The 24,505-nt window shown below is 46.8% G+C and overlaps 1 protein-coding gene across 1 annotated transcript in view; it reads right to left on the bottom strand.

The window, feature by feature from the left end:
* Window positions 1-24,505, bottom strand: part of CORO6 (coronin 6) — a 443,661-nt gene that overhangs the window by 356,488 nt on the left and 62,668 nt on the right. Inside the window, exon 2 of the mRNA XM_086955093.1 lies at window positions 10,898-11,105. Coding sequence (XP_086811219.1) covers window positions 10,898-11,095 — 198 coding nt within the window. The 5' untranslated portion in view covers window positions 11,096-11,105. The remainder of the gene's footprint in view (window positions 1-10,897; window positions 11,106-24,505) is intronic.

Here is a 24,505-nt window from a genome sequence, read left to right as displayed (position 1 = left end):
ATATATACACTAAGTCTATTATATGCCTGCACAACTTCATAAATATGGTCTGAGGGACTCACATTGTTGTATAAGATATGGAGAGGAAAATGCTGACTTCAGGCATTTGGCATGGAGTTGTCCAAAGGTGCATGAATTTTGGGAAGAGGTTAAAGGTATACTGACGTAAATGGTGGGCGAGCAGATAGAATGTAATATGAAAATATGTTTATTAGGCAATGTGCTCAAAATTAAAGCTGTGTATCGAAACTGGTGGCCATAGCTTTACTTTTAGCGAAACGTAGAGTCTCCATTCACTAGGGTAGCAGACCGGCACCGAGCATGAACATTGGTTGAAAGATATAGCATATTGTTGTGACGACTTACATATTATGCTGAAGAACTGCCCAGCACATCAAGACCACATGAAATTTGGGGTCCATTCACATTGTATATGATGACTAGAAAAGAGGACTAATGACGTTCTGTATTTTTTATTTTTTTTTACAGAGTTTTATATAGCGCGAACTAGACCCAAACAGAACCGGGTATCAGAGCGCTTTACATAGCACCAGTTACGTTACACAATGACACACATTTGTTTTGTTAGGCACGGGGAGATTAAGTGATTTGCCCAGAATCACAGGAGGTTTAGCGACATTACCGAGACTAGAACCGGGTTTCCCAGGTCCGAGGTCGAGCGCCCTAGCCAACTCCTCTCACACTGTTTGTTTCAGCCATGGTCTGTGTTTCGCTATCACTGCGAAATTGTTGCTGTGATGTATCCACATAATACACTGTATTCTGTAACCATGTGAAAATAATGATGTACTTTATGGTTGCTATACTATGAAAATCAATAAACAAACAAACAAACAAAAAATCTGATTTTCTAAACAGGTTGTAGTGCTTCCTGTAATCAAAATATAGTATGAAGCGAGGGTGGCACCTACTTCTTTAAGAGGGATGCATTAAAATTGATGGTATGATGCCTCATAGGCATATATGTACTGTTCCCTCTGGAGGCACAGGAAGACTAGTCCCTGAGGGTCCCGGGGTCAAGCAGCCCCATCCCATTATTTGTTTCTCCTATGTGATGGGCCAAGAAAAACAGTTATTGGTCTGCACGCAGTCTACCATACCTTACAAAGCACCTGCATAGCGGGTTTTTACAGGTTAAAAAAAGCCCTGGTCTGCAAATATGGGCCACGCTTTTAGCTATCTGACTCGCTAGTGGGGCCACTTTTATTTTGGTGCCCTGGCCTTTTTTCTGTCCCAATCTGACCCTGATAGCAGTGGCTGCAAATAAGGAATGGGATGCATTGATACAGAGTTTGTGTGGTGTGTCTGGCTGTGACACACCCATACATGCGTGGTCCCAACACCAGAGCATCAACAGTGCTGCAAGACAGCACTGCTGAGGATCTACTGCTGGAACAGAAATGCTGATTGATGCACAGCTGGAATGCGGTGCATTGGAAGACCTGTGTGTGGATCCCAGAACAAGGGCACCGATGGTGCATCAGGCAGAGATTGGGGTGCACAAGCAGAGCTTTGTGTGGGACCCAGCACCGGAAGAGCAGAGAGTGCAGTCAGTCAAGACTGCAATTGCGATAGCAATGCAGCGGATCAGAGATGTTTTAAGGCATGGTCAAAGTGGACCTGGCCCTGGGCCCCAGTGTTTCATGACAGAGCCAGCTCTGTTCTGCAGAATCTTACCCTAATGACATTGAATAATTCTTAAACAGATTGTTTTAAATACCGTTTACTTGTAATTTATTTTTAATGTGGCAGATGTTTGAGATTCTATTACAGACATTTTGCAGAGAAATGTTGTGTTTCATGCAACAGCCACAAAAAACGTTTTATTAGATCAAAAGAGAACCTCGCGTATGACAAATTGGAGGTTGTCACAGAAATTATTTTCAATAATTATAGTGAGCTGCTTCTGGGTTACAATATGGAAAACACACGTAACTATCTCTGAATATATGTAAACACATTTAAAATTTGGATCAGTGTCCTATGCACTGTCAGTGGCCTGGCTAAAGAGGGCATAAGGATCATAAATTCAAAGCTGTTCCAAATAGGGCCCCCCAAAAGACGTTTTTTCCAGGGTCCCCAAAATCCTTAAGATGTTCCTGCATCGAATAACTCCAGATGCACTGACAAGGCTGTGTGTACGCTTCAGTGTTGGCTAACACGAGTGCTGAGTAAATGGATCTAGGCTATTCATTCTGGTAAAGCTGTGTGTGTGAATAGCAGGCCGTGTGCATCTGCCTATCAGGGCTGTGATGGTTCGGCAAAGCTGCGTCTAGCCTCCAGTAATGGAATAACCAGTGGTGCCAGAAGTCAGACCTAGAGTGTAGAAGCAGCCGTGTTCATTAGTGCCAGTGCAGGAGTAGGAAGGAGAGGATGCTCTAAGGCCACGTCTGAGCTTCACTGGCAAAGCTGACTGCTGTCCCAGTACTAGAGTAACCAAAGTTTGGACTAAACACACTAGCAAAGCCTAACTGGGTATCCACCACTAGAATACTAGAACACCAGGTAGCACCACAGACCTGGTGTTCAAGGGTAGAGCTGTGTGGAGTCCCTTGTGTTGGAAAAGCAGTGGATGCTACAGGTTAGAATAAAAGTTAACACCTGGACGGTTTAATAACCAGCATGACCGGTATTTTAATGTCTTGGCTGATACAGAAATTAGAAAAGTCACCTAAAGCAGGTATTGTTTCCCCTTATCAGTACATACTTTTAAACAGTCCCAGTTCTAGTGGGTGGGCCAGATGGGCCAGCCCCCCCCCCCCCCCCCCCCCCCCCCAAACATCACGTTTGACTCTCCCAGCTACAACAGAAGAAGCCACAGAGAAAGCACCACTTCACATGCTCTGTATGGCTGTTTGGGAGAAAATATGGCTAACTCCGGAATTGTCAAAAATTGGGCACACATTGGTCAGGGCCTGCCTTTAAACAGTAAATATTAGAAGCAAATACTTTAAATTGTGTTTTACAGCTCCCCTAATGACCCCTGACTGATAATTAAAGTAAATCATTTTATGTAAAGTTCTATTGAAGTATCATGACCAAGCCTTTGCAGAATTTAAACAAGCATTGGCATAGCCAATAGGCCTCGCTTTTGGGCCCTTATAAGAGTTTAGTCATGCAGCACATTATCCTTGGTGCTGTGCCACAAGGGATTGAAGAGCTATACAATTGCTACTGATTGGGTCATGCAGTCGTATTCAGGAATACAAGGTTGCCTTGGGAAACATGTATGGTCATATTCCAAGGCTTTTTTAACACAGAGAAATACAAGTGCCTAGTTCCACGTCAGCAGCACTATAGCATTCTTTGTGCGGCTACCTTGAAGCTCGTTCCTTGATAAAGGTGGGGAGCATGGCAAAATGCTATATATATTTTTTTAAAGTAGTGCAAAAGTGCTTTTTTGTAGTATGGGACAGCAGAGATTCACTGTCTGTTCCCCACCCACAAATAATAATTTTAAAATAAGAGTGTGGGTGGGACTAGGGAGCAGCAACAGGAGAGAGAAGTGATAAGCAGCGGGAGGCTGAGAGAGGGCATCCATGGGAAGAAGATGGGAGACGGGAAAAAGCAGCACTCTTCTAGTTCCCAGAATCACAGAAAATTAAGCTGACACAGTGGAACACAAAAAAAAGCCAACAGCAAACCAGCCGAGGAACGACAATTATTTTTTACAAACTATCACCCTGGACAATATCTATCAAAACATAAATCCTTAAAGCCCGACTGGAATTAAACTACCCTACACACTAATCTCTAGCCGGGGAGATGGGAATTGGAAAACTGGTAAGGCACTTGGTTAGTGCATTTGACCTTTTTCGTGGCCATTTGTAATCCTGCTGCATACATGTGCATTATCAGTGCCTAGAAGGGAGCGAGAGAAGCACGATCGGCTTTGTTAATGATACAAATGATTTTACAGCACCCCATACCGCACTCCTGCCGTTCCTACATTCTATAATTAGCAGCTGTTGTATTATCGTGCACTCAAATGATGAAACAAAGTAACATTAGTGCAAGCTGCAAAAGTATTTATCTGGGTTCCTTCATACAACATAACTGATGCCGCAGGTTAAAAAGAGAAGGGGCATGGACTACATAAGCATTGTTTTAGAGTCATGTATAAACCGTATGCTTTTCTGGACAGAGCACCTCAATTTTATGTAACATACAGCATTGCTGACTATGGAAGTGGGGACCCGGGTTTGAGTCTCGGCATCGGCTATCCACGTGCCTCAGTGATTTGCCCAGAATCACAGAATGTTAAGCAGAGGAACACAAAAAAAAAGCAAACAGCAAACAAGCCGTGATTTCTCTGCCCACCTCAGTTATTAATGCTATATATACATGGTGAGGTAAATTACACAGTATGAAAAAAGGCTCCTCTCATATTTATATTTTGAATGAAGAAGAAATTAACTCTTCCCACCACAGCATTATGAACTTGAGGTGGGCAGAGAAATCACGGACAGGAAACTAAACATAAGCAATCACCATGAGAACAAGCTCATGGCGAGTGAATGCTTTTAACACAAAAAAGCAATTTGCCTAAACAAGCGCAGCTGCAAAAGTGAAAGCGACTGCACTGTGTTTAATTAGTCACCTGATCCACGACGAAGGAGAAATGCAGCTGCCATCCTGCACGCCGTTGCTCGCTCCTGAGAGCAAAACGCAGTGGGAGTGAACCTTTGGAGAAGTTTTGGGACATGCACCTGCCTTTGGCTATTTGCATGGTTTCATTATTGAAAGCCACACACAAAGTCCAATCAAATGTGTGGGAGGAGTCACTCCCACATGGAGAAGTTTCGGGGAAGTTTGGAGTGTTCACAAGAAGCTTCCCACAGCACAGCGCATGCGAGCTGCGCTAGGCTCAACCTAAAAAGTGAATGGAATTTTTCTCTGTGGAAAAGGGACAGAATAGGTCAGAACTGTGATACTTTAAAAGAGCTCTATATGGGTTGCAGGACTATAATAACAGGCGGAACAACATTCGGTTAACCATGTGTTGAAAGTATGAATTCCCCACTTAAACACCAAACCTTCAGATAGATAGAACATAAGCTCATCCACCGTGTCTAAGCCCTGACAAGCAGGACGACATACCCTGCTCTCAAAGCGCACGTGCTGAGCAGGTAGTTTGGCATCCCTTGTCTCCAATCACTTTCCTGGAATTCTTTTGATGACCTCTACAGTTTCACTTCTTTAATCTTCCTCCTCTGGGCTCCGACATCCTTCCCGTGCTTAGAAACTAAACACTTGTTAAGTGGCTGGTGCATAAGCAGATTCCACTTCACACAACGATTTCCTGGCAATCTTCCACGTCGTGACAAGATTTATTTATACCACGAGTAAACCATCCATGAGTATGTCCGTTGTTCTCCTGATATAGCACATCTACCCCACATGAGGGTGGAAGGAAATATTCAAGGAGAGCTGAGGTTAGCATCCACTTTATTTTGGGTTTCATCGAGAGAGCGATCGTCATTCACGACCTCTCCACCCAACCTGTATGTATTGTAGGCACAGTGTACCCATTAAATCTTCCACCCCAAAAGACACCCCAAGTGCACACCCATGGTTCAGTGAATCGTGGATGGTTTTAAATCTCAATTTCATGAGGCAAAGTGTCCCGAGATAAAGTGCAAATCGATATATGGAAAAATACAGTCACATTATGAAGGACAGACTAGCACGGAATTAGAAAATTCATAAAGGCTTATTACAAACATGTAAGGATACAACACAGAATAATTAAATGCAGAAAGTGATGGATTCCATAGACAATCAATTGCCATCCATAACGGTCATCAGTTCAGGAAAACAATAAATCAAGGGCACAATGCTAAGTCCCAAATGTGCAGCACATCAGTAAGAATTCGGACGACATTCCTAGTAGCTTAGGGAAGGTCTCATCTGAGTTCTGGCTCACCCCCAAATTTGAGGGTTTATATAGGAAATCTTCGATTGAAAAGAATGGAGAGTGCAGAATTATCATGGTGTGAGCAAAATAAATACTTTCTCAGCAAGTCAGCATTGAATCAAAGAGCATCTTACCACCTAAGCACTATCTCACTACATGAATATTGATTCAGACCCTTCTATGTTAATGTCAACCGGAGATGTCAGAACAAACTAAATACAAAACAACAGTGAATTTTTGTGAATGAATTCAATATTACAAGCAGGCAAAAGATTCCTTGAAGAAATGAAACCACAGTGAGACCATGCTAAAGTGAACAGTGTCATTTGGAAATAAGCAAACATGACTTGCTTTATATAAACTCTACTTCTCAACAGAAGTTGTCTAATAAGTGTCACATTAGTATCACACATTAGGTGTTATTTCCTCCGAGTTCAACGGCCCAAAACTCCTATTTTTATACAATTAAAAAACAGATTTAAATCAATTCTTCTGATTGGGAAAGGACTCTAATATTCATAAATGATTGTAGTTCGTAAGTTATATTCCTCAACCAGTTCATATAGTTGTGGTTCAAAATGCTCAGGGAAAAATGTCCACCACACATATATGGCTTCAAGTTACAAAAACTTTATTGTTCCTTTCTTCAAACAAAACCCATCCTTCAGCCAACAACGTGTTTCATTCACACAGAATCTGTTCAAGGTGTCAGTACCACACACCCAGTTTGGGGAAGTGTTCAAGGTCATTGGTTGTGATGTAGTTTGGGATACCCAACTTAGGATGATTTACCTATGCCCACAACTACTGTATATGAATACATTTGATGACTTTGGAGATTGAGACTGACACATTCTTTTATTATAAAAAAACTTGCATTTTGGGCAGCTAAACTCTGCAGCAGAAATAATAAACTGAGAACGACCAGGATGCGTCATCCATTTTGAACAAGATCGTGCTAAGTCCTGGCAGAGGCTGTTAGCATAAGCCACGAAGACGCACTTTAAAAGTTCATGGGAAAATCATTTCAAAGGCAATAACATCATATAGGTGTACACGTGAATCCAAGTGTAGATTACTATTCTGCATACTGTTAATAAAGCATAATGTTCATAAAATGGATTGGGTACAAATAGTAGCAATTAACACAGAAATTTTACCAAATGCATTGTTTTTTTGCAAAATGACATATGTTCAAACATGTTGGTTGTCAAAATTCCGATTAGTAGGCGGCGAATTCGACCTACATCATTGATGTGCATGAGGTAGATCATAAACTGTGACCCACTATGAATCGCTGCCATCACATGGATGTCTGTGATTGCTTTAAAATAAAGTATTTTTTATGCATCCTGTTTTCCTCAAAGGGAAGCAGTATGCGTTTAAAAAAAAAGGTTCGAAAACTTTTTTTTAATGAGTAAGCAGTAGTCCCATGGACCACTGCCTAAGCTTAAAAATGTTTTAACGGCATTGACAAATGTGAAGTGGTTCCTATGGGGCCTCCTTCCCAATTGTGTGCGGGTTACCACCTCCTTTGATGCGTCATTAACCTATCAGTGATGTGCAATCACAATTGTGGTCTCAAACCATTGATACATACTAAAAGAAATCGCAAATTGGAAAGAATCAGCTAGATTCATGAAGCATTTTTGCGGGCGCAAACGGTGCGAATCGCAGAATTCGGCAGTTTGCACCCGCAAAAATGGCATTTGAAATTCATCATTGGGTCAGGTACTCGCAATTTGAGAAATCGCAAAAAATTGCGATTTCTCAAATTGCGATCGCATTTAAGGAATCTCAATTTGAGATTCCTTAAATGCTATTCATGACCCAATAAAAAATTGTGAATTCGCTATTTTTTCCCGCTATTTACCGCAAAGTCAGACTTTGTGGTAAATAGCGAAAACTGAGAAAAATGCACTTTTGTGCATTTTTCTCAGTTGTATGTTACACACACACATGTCCTTTGGACATGTGTGTGCGCAACATGAGTCTAATTTAAATTTCAGGGGTGCTACAGGGTCTCCTGTGGATACCCCTAGCACCCTTGAAATCGCATCCTTATTTGCGATTTAGGCCCATAGGATTGAATGGGGAGTTATTCCTTATTTGCGATTAGCAATTTGCTAATCGCAAATAAGGAATGTGTAGGAATCGCAATTTATTTTGCGATTCCTACATGAATCCCGTTTTGCGAGTCTGTAATAGCGATTCCTTATTATTCGCTATTACAGACTCCCAAAACATGCCGATGATGAATCGGGCTGAATGCCCTAAACATGCCTCTTTCAATTAGCGATTCGGTATGCAGTCACAAATCTATTTTGTAATTCTGTAATAAGTTATTGTATTTTGATATGGGTTTTATGCATATGCAAAAGCTATTTGTGGTTACAAAGGTTCAGATATTGCAAAACGGAGGCCTTGCGCCTGCTAAATAGCTTTGAATATAAGGCCCTATATCTGATTAATAGAGAGGTAGGAGTGCAAGAACTAACTCCTTTCCAAAAAACTGTTTACTTCCAACAGTTACCCTAAGGAGCTATTCACACACATACAACAATGAAATATGCAATTTACATGGAAGCCCACACTAAGTAGGCAAATAACAGCAGGGTAATGGCACAAATTATGGCAGGCCATGTTGAAACCCTTGAGTAGTGTCCAGAATCAATCAATCAATCAATCAATCAATCAATCATGGGTTTGTTGAGCGCGACCACTCACCCAATAGGGTCTCAAGGCACTGGGGAGGTGGGGAGGTGCAGGTTTCAGTCCATCAAGGAGGAGGTCTGTCGAAGAGCCATGTTTTGAGGTTTTTTGTGAAGATGGGAAGTGATGTCATCTGTCTGAGGTGGAGTGGTAGGGTGTTTCAGTCTCTGGCCGTGAGGAAAGAGAAAGAGCGGCCTCCCATTCTGGACTTCCTGGTGTGGGGCACCACAAATTAGGAGAGCTGGGCTGATCGTAGGGTCCTTTGGGGTGCGTGGAATTCGAGTCGGCTGTTCAGGTATGCAGGTCTGGTGTTGTGGAGGGCTTTGTGTGCGTGGGTGAGAATCTTGACGGTGATTCTAGCCTCGATGGGGGGTCAATGGAGTGTGCGCAGGTGCTGTGAGATGTGGCAGTGTCTTGGCAGGTTGAGGACCAGTCTTGCTGCAGCATTCTGGATGTTTTGTAGCTTGCGGTGAGTTTTTTGTTTATTCCAGCGTACAGTGCGTTGCCGTAGTCAAGTCTGCGGGTGACGAGGGCGTGAGTGATGGTCTTTCTGTGCTCGAGGGGGCTCCATTTGAAAGTCTTGCATAAGAGTCGGAGGGTGTGGAAGCAGCAAGATGCAACAAAGTTGATTTGTCTTCGGTGGTGGGGGCTGTCAATCGTTGGCTTCAGGGTGTCAGGGTGGATGGTGAGGGTTCACATACACATGCATACACCCATTCCAAGCACACATGAGCTAATACACATATGTTCACACACACACACACACACACATACACACACACACACGTAGGTATTAAAATATTGTTTTTAAATGTACTGGGCTGCTAAGGTGAATTTGAGTGGAGGAAGGGAAGCCTCCAAGATTCCTGGATGTTTGAGAATGTCTCCTCCTAAGGCCAGCCAATGATAGGAGGTGGCATACCCGTACTCGTTACAGAGTGGCATAAGGTCAATGAGAGTTGCTGACCCCACCCTGCCCAGGCTTGAGTGTCACTCAGTGTTGCCTAGGTCTGAGACTATTAATGACATGATCCCTCATCATAAAGGGGAAGACCATGGCTGAGGATGTCACACTCACAGCCATGTGAAATTGTCAGCCTGCAAAGTTCCACTCAGGCATCCAGGTGCCTGGGCATTTAGTACATGTATAGAGCCTGGCTGCGTGACCTCAACATGAAGACTATCTGTCAGGCTGACTTTTACTCAGCCTGATAGACACTCTTTATGTCTGTAAAATGGTGGGGGTGGGGGGGCAGGGCCCCTCTGCCCTTAGTGACAGGCTGCGTTTGTATACAGTTGGTATAGATATATCTCTAGTTGGCCTCTGACCTCTGATTGGAAGAGGCATCTCTTAAATATAATAGGCATTAAAATAACTAATTAAAAGATAATGAATGAGAGGAGCACATTCAGTACCATCATGAAGCCTTTAACGGCTATCACTGCAGTTCTTATGAAGGCACTGCATGTTTTGTGTGTGACCGCCATCTTTTAGATTATCTTTGTTTTTAAAAAACAAGTTGTATGAATAATTTTGTTTTCCACTGTTTTCCTGAAAGTGACCGACACAAAAAAATACATCAGATCATCTGCTCTACATAGGGTTGGAGGTCTGAAGCCCTTATTCCTACGGGCACTAACCTGTCTGACCATTGGGGTAAGCTTTCAGACAGCGCAGCATGTGTGGGCACCACCATTTTGGAAAGATGACGTCTAACCAACTTAGAGCATGAAAGGTGGGCCGAGACAGAGTACTCCGCCAAGTTTGGTGTGGGGTACACTGTCCACCAAACTTCATATGGCCCCTTGATTCTGTTTAAAGTTCATAAGTCTTTCAAAGGATATTTGACCTTGTGTAATTCCAGTGTGATTCAGCCTGCCTTGCTTGGACGTGTAAAAACGGACTTTTCACATACATTTCTTTGACTCAAGCACAATTTGTTGGTAAGAAAATACCTCTTTGTAGTCAAATAGGGGTTCAGAGAATATCACAACATAAACAAAGCATAGAATTCGTATGTTGTTTTACAATTAGCACATATACTCTCTCTAACGCAGTTTACGAACAAGACCCCCAGCCTTTCACACAGCAAAAAAGGGAGGTACAGAGCAAAGAGTGACCCCAGCACAGCAGATCAGCTGAGACACAGTTGAATACATTGACTGGCCCCAGTCATATTGGCAGTCGCCCTTCCAGTCGCCTCGGTCCTCTCTCCATTGCAAGAGTCTAAGCAGCATTGGGCTCACCTTGTGTAGAGGTAGGACCATGAATGCCCCTCCACCGCTGGACTCCACAATGATGGCCACAAATTTCGGGTTGACGGCGCAGAAGGAGCTGTCCCACGTCACCTTGGACACACGGATGTCTTCATACATTTGGTCAGCTTTTAAAGGCTGTCCGAAAATGTGCCGAAACTTGCTCTGGCGAACCACCCTTCGACTCATGATGGTAGTGCTGCAACAACAAGAAGTATAGGCAAGAAGTGAGAATGGCCATTCACTTACAGGGTGGACAACATTGAATTTTCATGAAAAAGAAAGAATTAAAAGGCAGTGGTGGAAGGCAATATTAAGCTTGAACACTGGACTTGGTTTCACCTGGTGAAGTCCAGTAGGAGAGGGTCCTAAAAACGAAGGAACAAAAAGACCTGGGTCGATGTTCACACTGAAAATCGGGCCTTCGATGGAAAAAAACACAAATGAAAGGGTGATTAACAAAAGCATTTATGGAGAGAGGAAGTAGTGCTACAGTAGTACTACTTCCCACACTCTTACATGTCTGTGATTCGGCCCCGGAGCGTTCCTCTCCTTGAATATTCTTCTTTCTTTCTAATTTTAGGGGACAATTCACAAAGGCACATAAGTGACTAGAGTACAGGAGGGCATTCGGCGGTAGGGGGGAGAGGTGCGTCAGGAGGGTGGGGAGGCGACGGGGATGGTTTTGCCCCGGCATGCTGGACTTCCTCGCTTTGTTCTTGGCAGGAGCAGTTGGTTAGGGGCTCGGGTGAGCAGTATGCGGCTCCAACCCGCCGAGAGGATGGGCCGGCTCTGCCTAGTACAGGCGGTCGCGCTCCAACGAGGGACCATGTGCGTGCTGGCAGCGGATGGCAGGGTCATAGGTCTCCAACGCCCCCCTCCCGATGGGTCGATCCGGCCGCCGGGGGACGGGGATGGATCAGCAATCTGGCAAGCTATTCTGATTACCAAACAGAGGGTAGGAGGAGGGAGAGTGTGGATCTAGGGACACTGATGACAGCGTGCAGGGACAAGGCAGGGCTGAGCAGGGTGTCCGCAGGAAGGGTATTGGCAGACGGAGATGGAGGTGGAGATATGGAGTCGGAAGAGGAGGGAGAGCTTCGGGAGGACGGGGGGGAGGCCAGTAATGTTGTAGGCAGTGTTTTACAGGTATGCCCCCGGCAAACGGTGCCGCGAGTGACGGCCCCCCGAGCGGAACTGGTTAGGCAGCGGGATCCGGTGAGGACGCCAGCCTTGACGCCAGGTAAGACCAGTGCAGGGTCGGGGAGTGGCTTGGGTGGGCCTCATGGAGGCCAGGCATGTGGGGGTGTGGATGGCGGATGCCAGGTGTCCGTGGGGACGGATGCGGGGGGTGGGGACGAAGTGCGATTGGTGAAGGGCAGATACATGGTGGATGCCGGGGTGTGTACGGAGGCGGTGGATGGCGCGGCATCGGTGAGTGCGGCGAAATCTGGCAGGTCGGCGGCGTCCAGCGCCGGGGCGAAGGAGAGCTGTGAGGTGCCGGTCAAGAAGCTGCCGTACATGGGGGTGGCGAAGCCACTGGGGGCGCATTTGTCGCTGGCAACCAGGGAGAAGATATGGAAGGGGGAGTATGTGGAGATTTTGAAGTTGCTCCACAGGGAATTGATGGCCAAAGAGGGCTCGAAGGAGGAGGAGCAGGAATTAGTTAGGCGTCCTAAGGTGCCGGTTACCATTGAGAATTGGTCGGCGGCTTTCCTGATATATGCAAGTGTACTGTGAGAAGTACCCGGACAGGGCGTTCGCGCTGTTCAAATACATGGACGTGGTGCGGCGGGCGCAAGTGACCTACGGGGGTAATGCTTGGTCGCATTACGATGAAGAGTTTCGGGCGCGCATGGCGTCGGATCCGGAGGCAAAGTGGGGGGAGTTGGATGCGAACCTGTACCAACAGAAGATGAGTGGGGCAAAATTTGGCCGCACCATCTACACGGCCAGTGGGTTGCCACTGGCGCCGCACCCCTTTTCGGCCCGCCCCACCCGTGGGGGGGTGGGGGCGGGGGGAGCCGGGAGCAGTCACAGCGTCGGGCCTGCTGGGACTTCAATAGGGGTTCCTGTCTCCGGCAGGTGTGCCGTTGTCGGCACGAGTGCTCCGCGTGTGGGAGGCGCCACCCGGAGGCGCGCTGCTGGGGGCTTTGGGGAGGCCCCGCACAGGGCCAGTACCCGGCTCACGTGCCCAGCAGGGGGAGGGGAGGAGGCGGGGGGGGAGTACCCTGGGGAAAGGCTCGTACACCGGTTAGGCTGGACCGACTGGAACCTTTTTTGGAGGCTTATCCGCGGGCGGACGATGCGGCCGTGCTGCGTTGGGGTTTCAGGGAGGGTTTCCGGTTGGGATACGAGGGTCTGCGGATCGCTCGATGGGCAGAGAACCTGAAGTCCGTGAACGCACACAAGGGTATCGTCCGGGAGAAGCTCTTTAAGGAAGTGAAGGAAGGGAGGATGGTGGGTCCTTTTGAGGAGGCGCCATTGCCGGAGTTGATCATTTCACCCATCGGAGTGGTCCCGAAAAAAGAGCGGGGTCAAGTCTGGCTGATTCAGCATCTCTCATGGCCGGAGGGCGCGTCGGTGAACAACTTTATCTCAGCGGAGTTGGCGTCAGTGTCGTACTCATCCGTGGACGTCGCGAGGAGGTTGGTGACGACGGCAGGTCGGGGGGCCGCTCATGGCAAAATGCGATGTGAAATCGGCGTTTCGGTTGCTGCCGGTTCATCCGGCGGATCATCAGCTGCTGGGGGTTCAGCTTGACGGGCTCATTTTTGTCGATAGAGCGCTTCCTATGGGGTGCTCCGTGTCTTGTGCCTTGTTTGAGAGATTCAGCTCCTTCTTGCAGTGGGTTTTTTCCTGGCGCACAGGCTCTGAGGCGATAACGCATTACCTGGACGACTTCTTCCTGGTGAATCGGCCCGGTTCGACGGACTGCCAGCAGCGACTGGACAGTTTTACGGGCCTGATGGGTTACCTGGGGGCTCCTTTGGCGCCAGAGAAGACGCAAGGGACCAGCACGGTGCTGTCGTTCCTTGGGATAGAGCTCGACTCAGCGGCCATGGAAGCACGCCTACCGGAGGAAAAGCGGGCGGTAATGGTGGACTTGGTGAAGGGCATGTTGGTCAGGCGAAAGGTGACGGTGCGAGAGGTGCAGGTGTTGCTGGGGCATTTGAACTTCGCGTGCCGCGTGGTGCGGGCGGGGCGGACTTTTTGTCGGTGGCTGGGGTTGGCCTTATCCGGGTTGACGCTGCCCCATCATCATGTGCGCCTATCGGCGGGCTCGAGAGAGGATCTGAGCATGTGGTTGGCTTTTTTGGAGCGCTTTAATGGTGTGCCTATGGCGCCCCCGGAAGACTGGGAGTGGGACGTGACAATGTCCTCGGACGCGGCGGGAGTCGGAGGTTTTGGACTTTACTGGGCAGGCAGGTGGTGCGCGGAGCAATGGCCGGAGCAGTGGCAGGCGGGAGGTAGGAGCATTGCGTTCTTGGAGCTGTTCCCGTTGGTGGTGGCTGTGACAGTGTGGGCGCGGGAGTTGGCGCACAAGCGTGTGTTGTTCAAGGTGGACAATATGTCGGTGGTGCAGGTGGTGAACCGGCAGTCTGCGAGGGAGCCTCAGGTGCTGAAGTTGATGCGCGTTTTCATCTTGAGGTGTTTGGAACACAATATTTTGTTTAAGGCTCAACATGTGCCGGGCGTGGACAATGACATTGCTGATGCGTTGTCTCGTTCACAGTGTCAGAGGTTCCATGGGCTAGCCACGGAGGCAGCGGCGGACAAGACGGAGGTGCCGGAGGAGCTGTGGTTGGTGGGAGAGCGCGGGTCGTTCAGTTGGTGAGGTCGTCCCTGGCGGCGTCCACGTGGAAGAGTTATGAGCAGGCCTGGCTGGAGTTTCTGCAGTTTGGAGCGGTAAGGCAGCGGGGCAAGTGGCGTCGGGAGGAGCAGGTGGTGCGTTTCATGCTGGGGTTGATGGACAAAGGACTGGCGAGAGTGACGATCGCAGGAAAACTGGCAGGGTTGGCTTTCATGGGCAAGCTCTGGTGGGGTTATGCCCACTCGGCGGGAGAATTGGGGGGACATCTTCTGGAAGGTTGGGAGAGGGAGAAAGGTGCTCGGGCGCGGAGGAGACGGCCGATTACGGAGGCGATGCTGGAAGGTCTGGTGGGACGTTTACCGGTAGTGTGCAGGGATCAGGCGGAGACGGTGTTGTTTTCCACATTGATGTCATGGATGTTTTTTGGAGCCTTTCGGGTGTCGGAGTTGGTGGGTTTGAAAGGACGTCCGGGTTTGACGTGGGGGGAGGTGGAGTTACGTGGCCGGGAGGTGGCGTTGCGGCTTCGGCGGTCTAAGACTGATCAGCGTGGGAGGGGTACTTGGGTGTTGTTGGGTCCTGGGGGAACAGAGGCGGTGTGTCCGGCGGAGTGGGGGAGAAAGCTGGCGGACGGAGGGGTGCAGGATGGTGCGGAGGTTTTTGGCAGGAGAGGGGTGGGACGGGTGACAGCTGCGCAGTTGCTGTGGGTCCTGCGGCACGCCCTGCGGTCTATGGGTGAGGACCCGAAAGAATTCTGAACACATTCCTTCCGCATCGGGGCGGCGACGGAGGCGGCGCGGAAAGGTTGGGGGAAGGAAAAGATTAAAAAGCTGGGGCGCTGGAAGTCAGACTGCTATAAGACATATGTCAGGATGCGAGGGGTAGTGGTGGAGTAGACTTGAAGTTTGGGGCTCGCTGCTCACATATGTCTCTTTGCAGGTGCAGTGGCGGGGCCTACGGCGGCAGCAATGACCATATACGTGGTGGGCCATTCTTTTGTAAAGAGAGCGGAGAGGGCCGAGTGGGAGAAATGCAGGAACCTCAATCTGGAATTGGATGAGCAGTTGTTTAGGTGTCATTGGAGGGGAAAAGGGGGTATGCGTTGGCACGAGTTGGTGCCGGTTTTGAACAATGTTGTGCGGGGGGGGGGGGTCTGTCCGGATGTGGTAGTCATCCACCTGGGTGAAAACGATTTAGTGCAGTGTAAGGGACTGGCACTGGTGAAACAAATGAGGAGGGATTTGCTGGAGATCAAGAGGCAGTGGGCGGGTGTTATGTCATCTGGTCAGAATTCATACCCAGGAGGTGTTGGAGAGGGGCGGAGAGACCAGGAGCTATTGACAGGACTCGGAGGAAGATTAACAGGGAGATGCGGGCCTTTTGTGAGAAGGAAGGAGTGGGTAGAATGGAGCACCCGGAACTGAAGTATGGGGCGGTCTACTTTTTCATGGAGGATGGAGTATATTTGTCAAGATATGGGATGGAGTTATATATTGTGCAGCTGAAGGAGGCGGTAGACCGGGCAATAGGGGTGCACATGTATCCAAAGGTGCAGGGGTCCTAGGGGGGGGGTCGAAAGCCGTATGGGGCTTTCGAGTGGCGCTTTTTTCTAGTTAAACGGGGGGTAGGATAGGAGGAATGAGTTGTACTGGCTGAGGGGGAGGGAGTGTACATATGGCAGATGTTTAAACAGTTGAGGCAGGCGTTTGGGTAATTGATAATGATGTTTATGTTGTTGGCGGGGAACTGTTTAGGGGTGGGGGTGGGGGGTTTGGTCAGGTATATGTATAGTTAGTTAGGTCTAGTTTTGTACGGCAAAGGCCAAGGTTTGTGGTATAATTTCAGGATGCCCCTGTTTTCCAATAAAGCGGCCTTTATCACACCTTACATCTGTCTCCGGTCGGTTCTTCCCCTCCCGTCTCCCGATGGGCCCCAATTTGTTCTTTAAATGTAGTTATTTCAGTCCTTAGTGTTTTTTCCGGAGTATTTCCACTCTTAGCTGTATTAGCACTCTCCCCATTGCACAAATTCATAACAATGAAACTTTCAATTTCAATTCGGTCTGTCACTTCACAGTTTTTAAACTAAGAATGTTGGCACTAACCCCGCCCCTTACCTTTGTATCTGATCGTTGTGGCCTGCTGTGAGGGACTAAAGCTCACGGCCTCTGCTAATTGTGCTGCTTGAAAGCATCAGCAGCTCCCCAAGAACTCAAGATGGGGGGAGATGCTCCATGCTGTGTCTCCTCTGCCGGCCCATTGTCATACTGCCCATGACAATGGAACGCATGTCTCTGTGACCTGCTGGGACTCACACTCGGGCTGTACTTAGCAGCCTTTCAGGTGTCGCCCCAGCAGAAAAGTCGGCCCAGGTATGTGGGCCCATCCTCTAGAACCGGGCCTGGATCCAGGGGGGGGGGCAAGCGCCCCCTCTTGCCCCCCCCCCTGCGGACGCAGTAGGGCAAAATTACCACCTGTTTCCGAGTCTCATCGGATGAAGCGAAAGACGCCCTGTAGAGTTAGGGTTATGACATTGTTCCAGAGGCAGGGGGTGGAGATGGGTCTCTGTTCCCTCTGACAGATGGAGACTGTACTGAACAAACATGCCTGCGTTGCATCTAATAAGTCACACACAGTAGAACAAGCAGCTATTGGTTCACCATGGATGCAGCAAATCTTCATCTCCAGGCTGACTCAGCAGTAATCCCTCATGCATTTCACCTCCCATATTCTGTCTTCTCATTCCATGACTTTACATGTGTAAAACCCATAGTAAATGGATAGGACCGGGGCATTAACAAGGAATACGTAAAACAGCTGCAGGAGGACACTGGTCTAATGGGAGGTCCCAGAGGTACAGTATGTCTGATCGAGGCCACGTGGCCCACAAGAGAGCGGAAGTGTAGGTCTGAGTGGGGGCTGGGGACGGTGATGCCATAAGGACAACGATGCTGTGTTTCCAGTCCTGGCCCCACCTATGACAGAACCATGCATTCTGGGAGTTGCGCTATTAATTCATTTATAAACGGGAACACCGGGACGGTTCTAGGATATGCGTGGCATCCCTAGTAAAAATATGTGGCGAACACAGAGCTGATGGCAAATGAAAATTACCAGGGGGAGGAAGGAAGTACGGGTGCAGTGGTGCCAAGCAAAGTATGGAGTAGCGATGTGCGCATCAGGTACAGTAGTGCCTGTGTGTGAGGGGCCCACTTCAATGGCATGACTGTATTTTATTACACAACTGCAGGGGCATTTTCCTAGCTTGCTTTTGTGCCATGTCACCCTTGCCACGTCACTGGGCACCCCAGAAAAATCTGATGATGCTCCTTGAGGTACACTACTCAATGGAGTGTGTGTCAGTCCATCAGAACAAATGTAAGCAAACCAGGAATACAAGTACCAGAACACTTTATGTCAATTAAAAGGACAGAACTAGAACAGTGGTGTTCTCTGGAAATGGAGTGAGGTGGCAGCTCTAGTTGGCTGCCCTGTCCGAGATATACAGCCCTTGCACCCTGACTGACACCAATGGACAAAACAATGGAGGCCCATCTGCCAGAGGGGCTGCAGCCTTTCATGCAACCTGAGGTGTTCCCTGTTTAACGGGGTCCACCATACACGTTGACCCAAAGAAGCAAAATAAATAGTGATCCCCCAGTGTGCAGGGAAAACAGTCACATAGGGCGTTTACGTCTAAAAAGAAATTGAATGCAAAGAGGGCTGCACTAACATGCATTTTTACTTTTCTGCAATTGTACCTGCCACACTCATGGATACACTTGGGCCGCTGCAGGTAAGAGCTGTGGGCCAGTGCGGCCAAGTGAAGGGGTATTTCGAGAGACGACCACGAGGGAAAAGTAATTATTCATTTGACTATCAGCAAAGAGATCCCTGCCTTGGGTGGAGACGAGGGCTCTGCTAATCACTAAATGATTGTGCAAGTTTTCAGCTCCATGCTTTCATTTGACAACCTAATGTGTGCTGGCAGCTGTCGCCTTGGTTGCCTTCCATCTAACCAATGAACTGACACAACTGATAACAATGCTGTACAGCAGAAAAGTCAAGGATGGAAGCATGGTGTCCTGAAATCACGGAGCAAGGCAAAAGGAACAAATGAGAAGTAGTTCCAGCAGGATAGATACATACAAAATTGCAAAAAGAGGTAGACTTATTATTTGTAACCTCAATGGGACTGAAACACGCTTTAAGATGAAATTCTGCATGTTCAGTTGAATAAAGTCCAATAATTATTAGAAGCACTGCTATATGACAGTCAAGAAGAACTCTGACATCAAAAAACTGTTCACAATGTTTACTTGGGTCACATACCTTATATATTTTGCAAACAAAAATATACATTTATTAATCCAATCAGTTTAGACCTGACCAAGCCTTCTGTAATAAGTTGGCTAGTTTTTTTTCAAACGAATGAGCAAGTTATTCATGATGATCTCCTCCTCATAGTAAGTACTGCAACTACATCTAGTAAGTCACCCGTGGAGAAGAATATCTCTCAGAGCCAACTTACGAGTTTTCTAAGCTTCTCACAGGAGAAGGTAAATCACCTCCTTCTAACTACTAAGTCAGGTGCACCCAATGATCCTTGTCCCCCGACATTTTACATCTAGTTTCAGATACAATCAGCACCTATTTAACTCCCCTACATAATAAAGTAGTGGAATCAGGGATCTTTCCATGTGCCTGGAAAAAAACTTGTATTAGGCTGAACCTTAAACAACCTGCCCTGGACCCGACTGAGGTTAAGAACTACTGACCAATCTCTTGCTTGCATTACCTGCCAAATTTTTGGAAAAATCAATGAATGTGGAATTAACTCAATTCCTCAAATCTAATAATTTGTTAGATCCTAGTCAGCATGGCTTTTGATCTTTCCACTCTATCGAGTCGGCCCTGATAATGGCTAGAGAAGGGATTCGCTGAGAGGTTGACAGGGGAGACTGGGCCATCCTCATCCTTTTAGACCTATCGGCAGCATTTGACACCATGAATCACATGGTGTTAGTGCGGCGGCTAAAGGCTCTGGGGATTGGGGGAATGGCCCTGGCCCTCCTCACCTCCTTCCTAGCCTGACGAGAACAGAGCATAATCTGGGACCATTTGCAATCTAACACTTTTCATCTTCCTTGCGGGGTGCCGCAGGGCTTGGCCTTATCACCCACCCTCTTTAACATCTATGCTACTCTTCTGGCTAGAATCATTAGAGAGCATGGTTTCACCTTGGTCTCCTATGTGGATGACTCTTAATTTATCATATCCGTATCAAAAAATCCAGTAGCTACTGCTGTTAGCTTCCATTCCTGTCTGACCGAAATCATGAGCTGGATGATTCAAAACTTTTGCAAGATTAATACCGAGAAAACTGAAGTGATGGAATTTGGTGAGGGCCCTTCCGTGTGGAACCAAACCTGGTGGCCAACAGGGGCGGGTGAGTGTCCCTGTCCAACATCTAAGGTCAGGAATCTAGGAATCATCTTGGACAATTACATTTTTCAGGCCAGATAAACCGGCTTACGCCCTCCTGTTTTTTCTTACTAAAGATCCTAGGTAAGATTTTCCTTTTTATTCCTCAGGAACTCAGGAAAACGGAGCTGGTAGCTCTTATTCTGTCTAGAATCGACTACTGTAACGCACTTTTTGTGGGCATTGACAAAGCTCAGTTGTCCAAACTACAGTCTTTACAAAATGCAGCTACGCGCCTGCTTTTTAATATCCCCAAAGGCCATTGTACCTCAGCTGGAATGAGAGCACTACATTGGCTCCCTATTCAGCAATGAGTGGAGTTTAAGGCCCTCTGTCAGGTCCACAAGGCTTTACATGGTGGCGAAGCTGCTGATATTCAAAAACTATTCCTAAGGCACTCGCCTATGAGGAACCTAAGATCAACTAATGTGGGTCTTGTTCAAATTCCGAAATTTTGCAGAGTTAGATGGGGAGGGAGTTTCTCCTACTGTGCTGCCACTCTGTGGAACAAGCTGCCAACTGTTATGAGGCTGCAACCTAACTTGTAGCATTTTAGGAAACTACTTAAATTGTGGCTGTTCCCTCCTAAATAAACTGCATGAACTTGCAGAACATCACTGAGTCACCGCTTTCAGCTCCAAGACGCCACGGCATTCGAGCACTTTAAAAACGTATTTTTATTCATTAACAACATACATTAAAGAAAATGTCAGAGAACAACATTTATGTGCAAGTAAACATTAGGACTGGCGTGACGGACAATACACTGTTATTAAAGGAGTCAAACAATTACGTCGATAACCGGTAAACTTTGGGAGAGACGTGTCGTGGACAGCGCACCCGCTGTGAAGATCCACGGACGATCCTCCATGCCCTTAAAGCGCATAGCACGCTTTCTGAAGTTTAGTGCGCTCGGCATATCCGACACGTACCACCTCAGCTTATCCTCTGAAGCAACACAGATTATTCGCTGTGTAGCGTTTTTGCCGTAGTACGCCGGTTTTGGACTTTAACGTCGGATTAGATTTCTGAGAGAATACACAGCTTACAAGTTGTAGATGTAACCTACTGGTATATGCTTTTATCTGCTTCCTGAACAACATTACGGCTTATGACCGTTTGTTACCATCACCAACAGCTCGATTTTTGCTTACTACTATCTACGTTTGGATCTTGGACTTTGGTCATATTTTATCATTGAAACACCCTGGAATTATCACCGGCAGAGCATTCATACAATTACCAATATTGCTATTCGACAGCCCTGAGGAAGTCACTGGATCACTCCCATGGCAACGAAACAAGTGTCGGCTGGTTTTTGCTTGTCGTTTGAATAATAATAACAAGATTCAACACACTGGAGATGAACATTGATATTTCTTTGAACCTTCTAAATAATATCACTTGTTCAACACCGTGCTAACGTGTGCCTAGGACTTGTTTTTTAATCACTGAGTCACCGCTTTCAACGCCAAGACGCCACGGCATTCGAGCGCTTTATAAACTTCTTTACATTCGTTAACATCATACATTAAAGAAAATGTCAGAGAACAACATTTATGTGCAGGTAAACATTAGGACCGGCGTGACAGACAATACACATGTTATTAAAGGCGACAAATAATCACGCCTTAAGATAAGAACGCCAAATTATAGTAGAATAGTAATGTTGAAGCTGATGTTCTATACCAGCCATTAACGGATTACTGGCCTATGTCTACTCCATTGCCTTTATTGTAGTTCCTAATATTTCAATGTTCTACTGTAGAATTATGGCCATGGGCAATGGCACTCTACTTGAGTTATAGCCCTGAGCTACAAGGTCCTATAACGATTAATAGCGGTTAATGACTGCTAAAACCCGAGTTAAAAGGGCAATAATACTTTTAGAACACACAACTCAATGAAGGAAGAAGGTTCTAAATTAATGGGGGGATAAAACAAGATAAACATTGGGATTTTGGAGGAAAAGGTCTACCACAGCCATTATAGAACCATCTGCCATCACATTTTTTTCAGTGCACACCCAACAGTCCGATGTTCTAATGTAGCATTATAGCCCACTTCTGTGGGTTATAAAGGTTGTTAAATGCCCTCTCCTGTAGTTATAAACCTGAGGCCCACGCAAGAGCCTGTAACGGGATAGAGCGAATTTTACAACCAATGTAGCTGGAGGGCCTAAAAAGCTATTAGAACCTTCTACCCACTCAGGGTAAAATATTCCAAATTAAAAATGGAGAACCAGAATGACTAACCTTGAAATGCTGAGACTGAAGGCCTGCACTAGCCACTGGGGGCCCTGAGCCACTGCATTGTAATTATTTGAACTATCAACAAAGCAATATTCTAATACAGTGTTTGGGCCAATGCCCAAGAACCGAACACGTATTGCAGCCGAAACAGAATATAGAGCTAAACCTTCCCTTCGTGTCACGCCACAGGTCCAGGTCAGATAAGCACATGTTAAAGATGTAACACTAAGAGCATGCGCTATGTGCAACCTGTTCTACTTGTAGTCCTTATTTTAAGGGCCCTCAGTTTGTACATTAAATGCATCAACGCTAGAACCAACCAACAGTCAGTAAGGAATCGTTTCATTTCAGTTTAAAGTGTACTTTTTATGCGAGTCATGGTTTGAAGGATATAATTTGCAACAGTTTATATTTTCAAATACCAACAACAGAAAATAGAAACACAATGGACTAACATTACATCAAATGTTATAAAATGCAGCCATCATGAAGGAGCATAAACTATTTAAAAGGTAATGCCGGACCAGTTGCCTCTAAATATGGCAAATACATGTGGAACTTCAAGTCATAGGCAGTCACTGATTTTAACTTTTCACTTTGGAACAGCTACATAAAAATAAAAAAACCGTACTCGGACAAATATCTCATTCTAGCTGGAATTGAACTGTATACATATTGAAAGCGCAGCCTCAATTTTCTTACTATTAGGATATCACTTTATATCTTCTGGAGATCATGCTTTTAACGCTGGTTTTAGCTACACTGTGCTACTAGAATATGCAACAATGCGATTTAATTACACAGCACGCTCCTTAAAATTAATTGATTGTAGTTGGTTAAATGCTAGACTTTCTTAATACAGAACTCCTTTTATCAGCTTCAGAAGGATAAAGGGATGAGCTAGCCCCGACCTGATGTGAATCCTGCCTCACAGTCTGATTGGTCACTATTTTACCAAGAGTTCCTAAACACCCAGTGCTAAGTACTACTTGGTAGGGTTGGCACTGCCTGAGATGTGCCAGGCTCTACCAGAGTCTCAGGAGTGTGGGTACATTTCCTAGTTTCTCTGTAGGCCCGTCTGGCTCCAGAGGTGGCTCCAGGGGTCACCCACAGTTCTTGAATTTGTCTTACCGGCTCCCCTCTATCGCACAGCGGCTCCTGCACCTCAGCTCTTCAGCTGTGCGATGCAAATGCAGGTTGTCCAGAGTAGCACGGAGGAGGGGTCCTGGTGCTCCACAGATGCCCCTGAGATAGGATGCCTGGAATGATAAACTGGCCATGCCTCTCTGGTCCCATCACATCTCTATTTTAGCACCACCCCAGTGTGCATTGTGTTCTCAAAACATGTGCCATAGAAACGCAAAGCCAGGAAAGATGCACAGAGCTTTTCATTCGTCCCAGTGAAAGGTTATATCCTTTTCTGTCCTATGATTACATGGAGTATAGGAAACAGAGCGCTGGCGTTGTCGAAACCGGATTATGTCAACATCAGCGGCTTGTGACTCTCGCATTTTGCATGACAACAACTGAAGACACAGTGCAAGGACAGGGGCATAGTGCCAGGTTATCCCATGATAAGACCTCTATTTGACACACTGATGTCTTCTGTGGGACCAAACAAACCTTTTGCAAATACTGGGCCAATCTACTCCACCAGCCCTTTTATTCAGGGCACAAGTCCTACAAAAAGAAGTGGGGGGAATGACAATATGGAAATGACCTCATGACGTCACGTGCTGAACGTGTCCCGGTGTCTGAAAATTACACCGGGACACGTTCAGCATATTTCTGTTGGGGCCCAGTTTATTGGCAGAGGGGACAGCGTCCACCCTGTGAAAAGAGTGGGGGCACGCCGTGTACCTGTGTGTACCCCCAACTTGAGCCCTGCTTTTACTTTGCCCAGTCCTTCAAAAGACGTATCTGGGGCTATCTTCCTGCCCTCAAATGACAAATATGGGCGACACTTTGGAAGTGAAAACACGAAATGGAGCTTTTGCTTTCACCTTGGAAACATTCCATCTCAGTTTGAAATTCAGTCTTCTCTACATTTGAC

Source organism: Lissotriton vulgaris, chromosome 2_1, assembly GCF_964263255.1.
Source record: "Lissotriton vulgaris chromosome 2_1, aLisVul1.2, whole genome shotgun sequence".
NCBI lineage: Eukaryota > Metazoa > Chordata > Amphibia > Caudata > Salamandridae > Lissotriton > Lissotriton vulgaris.
The sequence above is the reverse complement of the archived record's forward strand: the minus strand, read 5'-3'. Positions and strand labels throughout refer to the sequence as shown.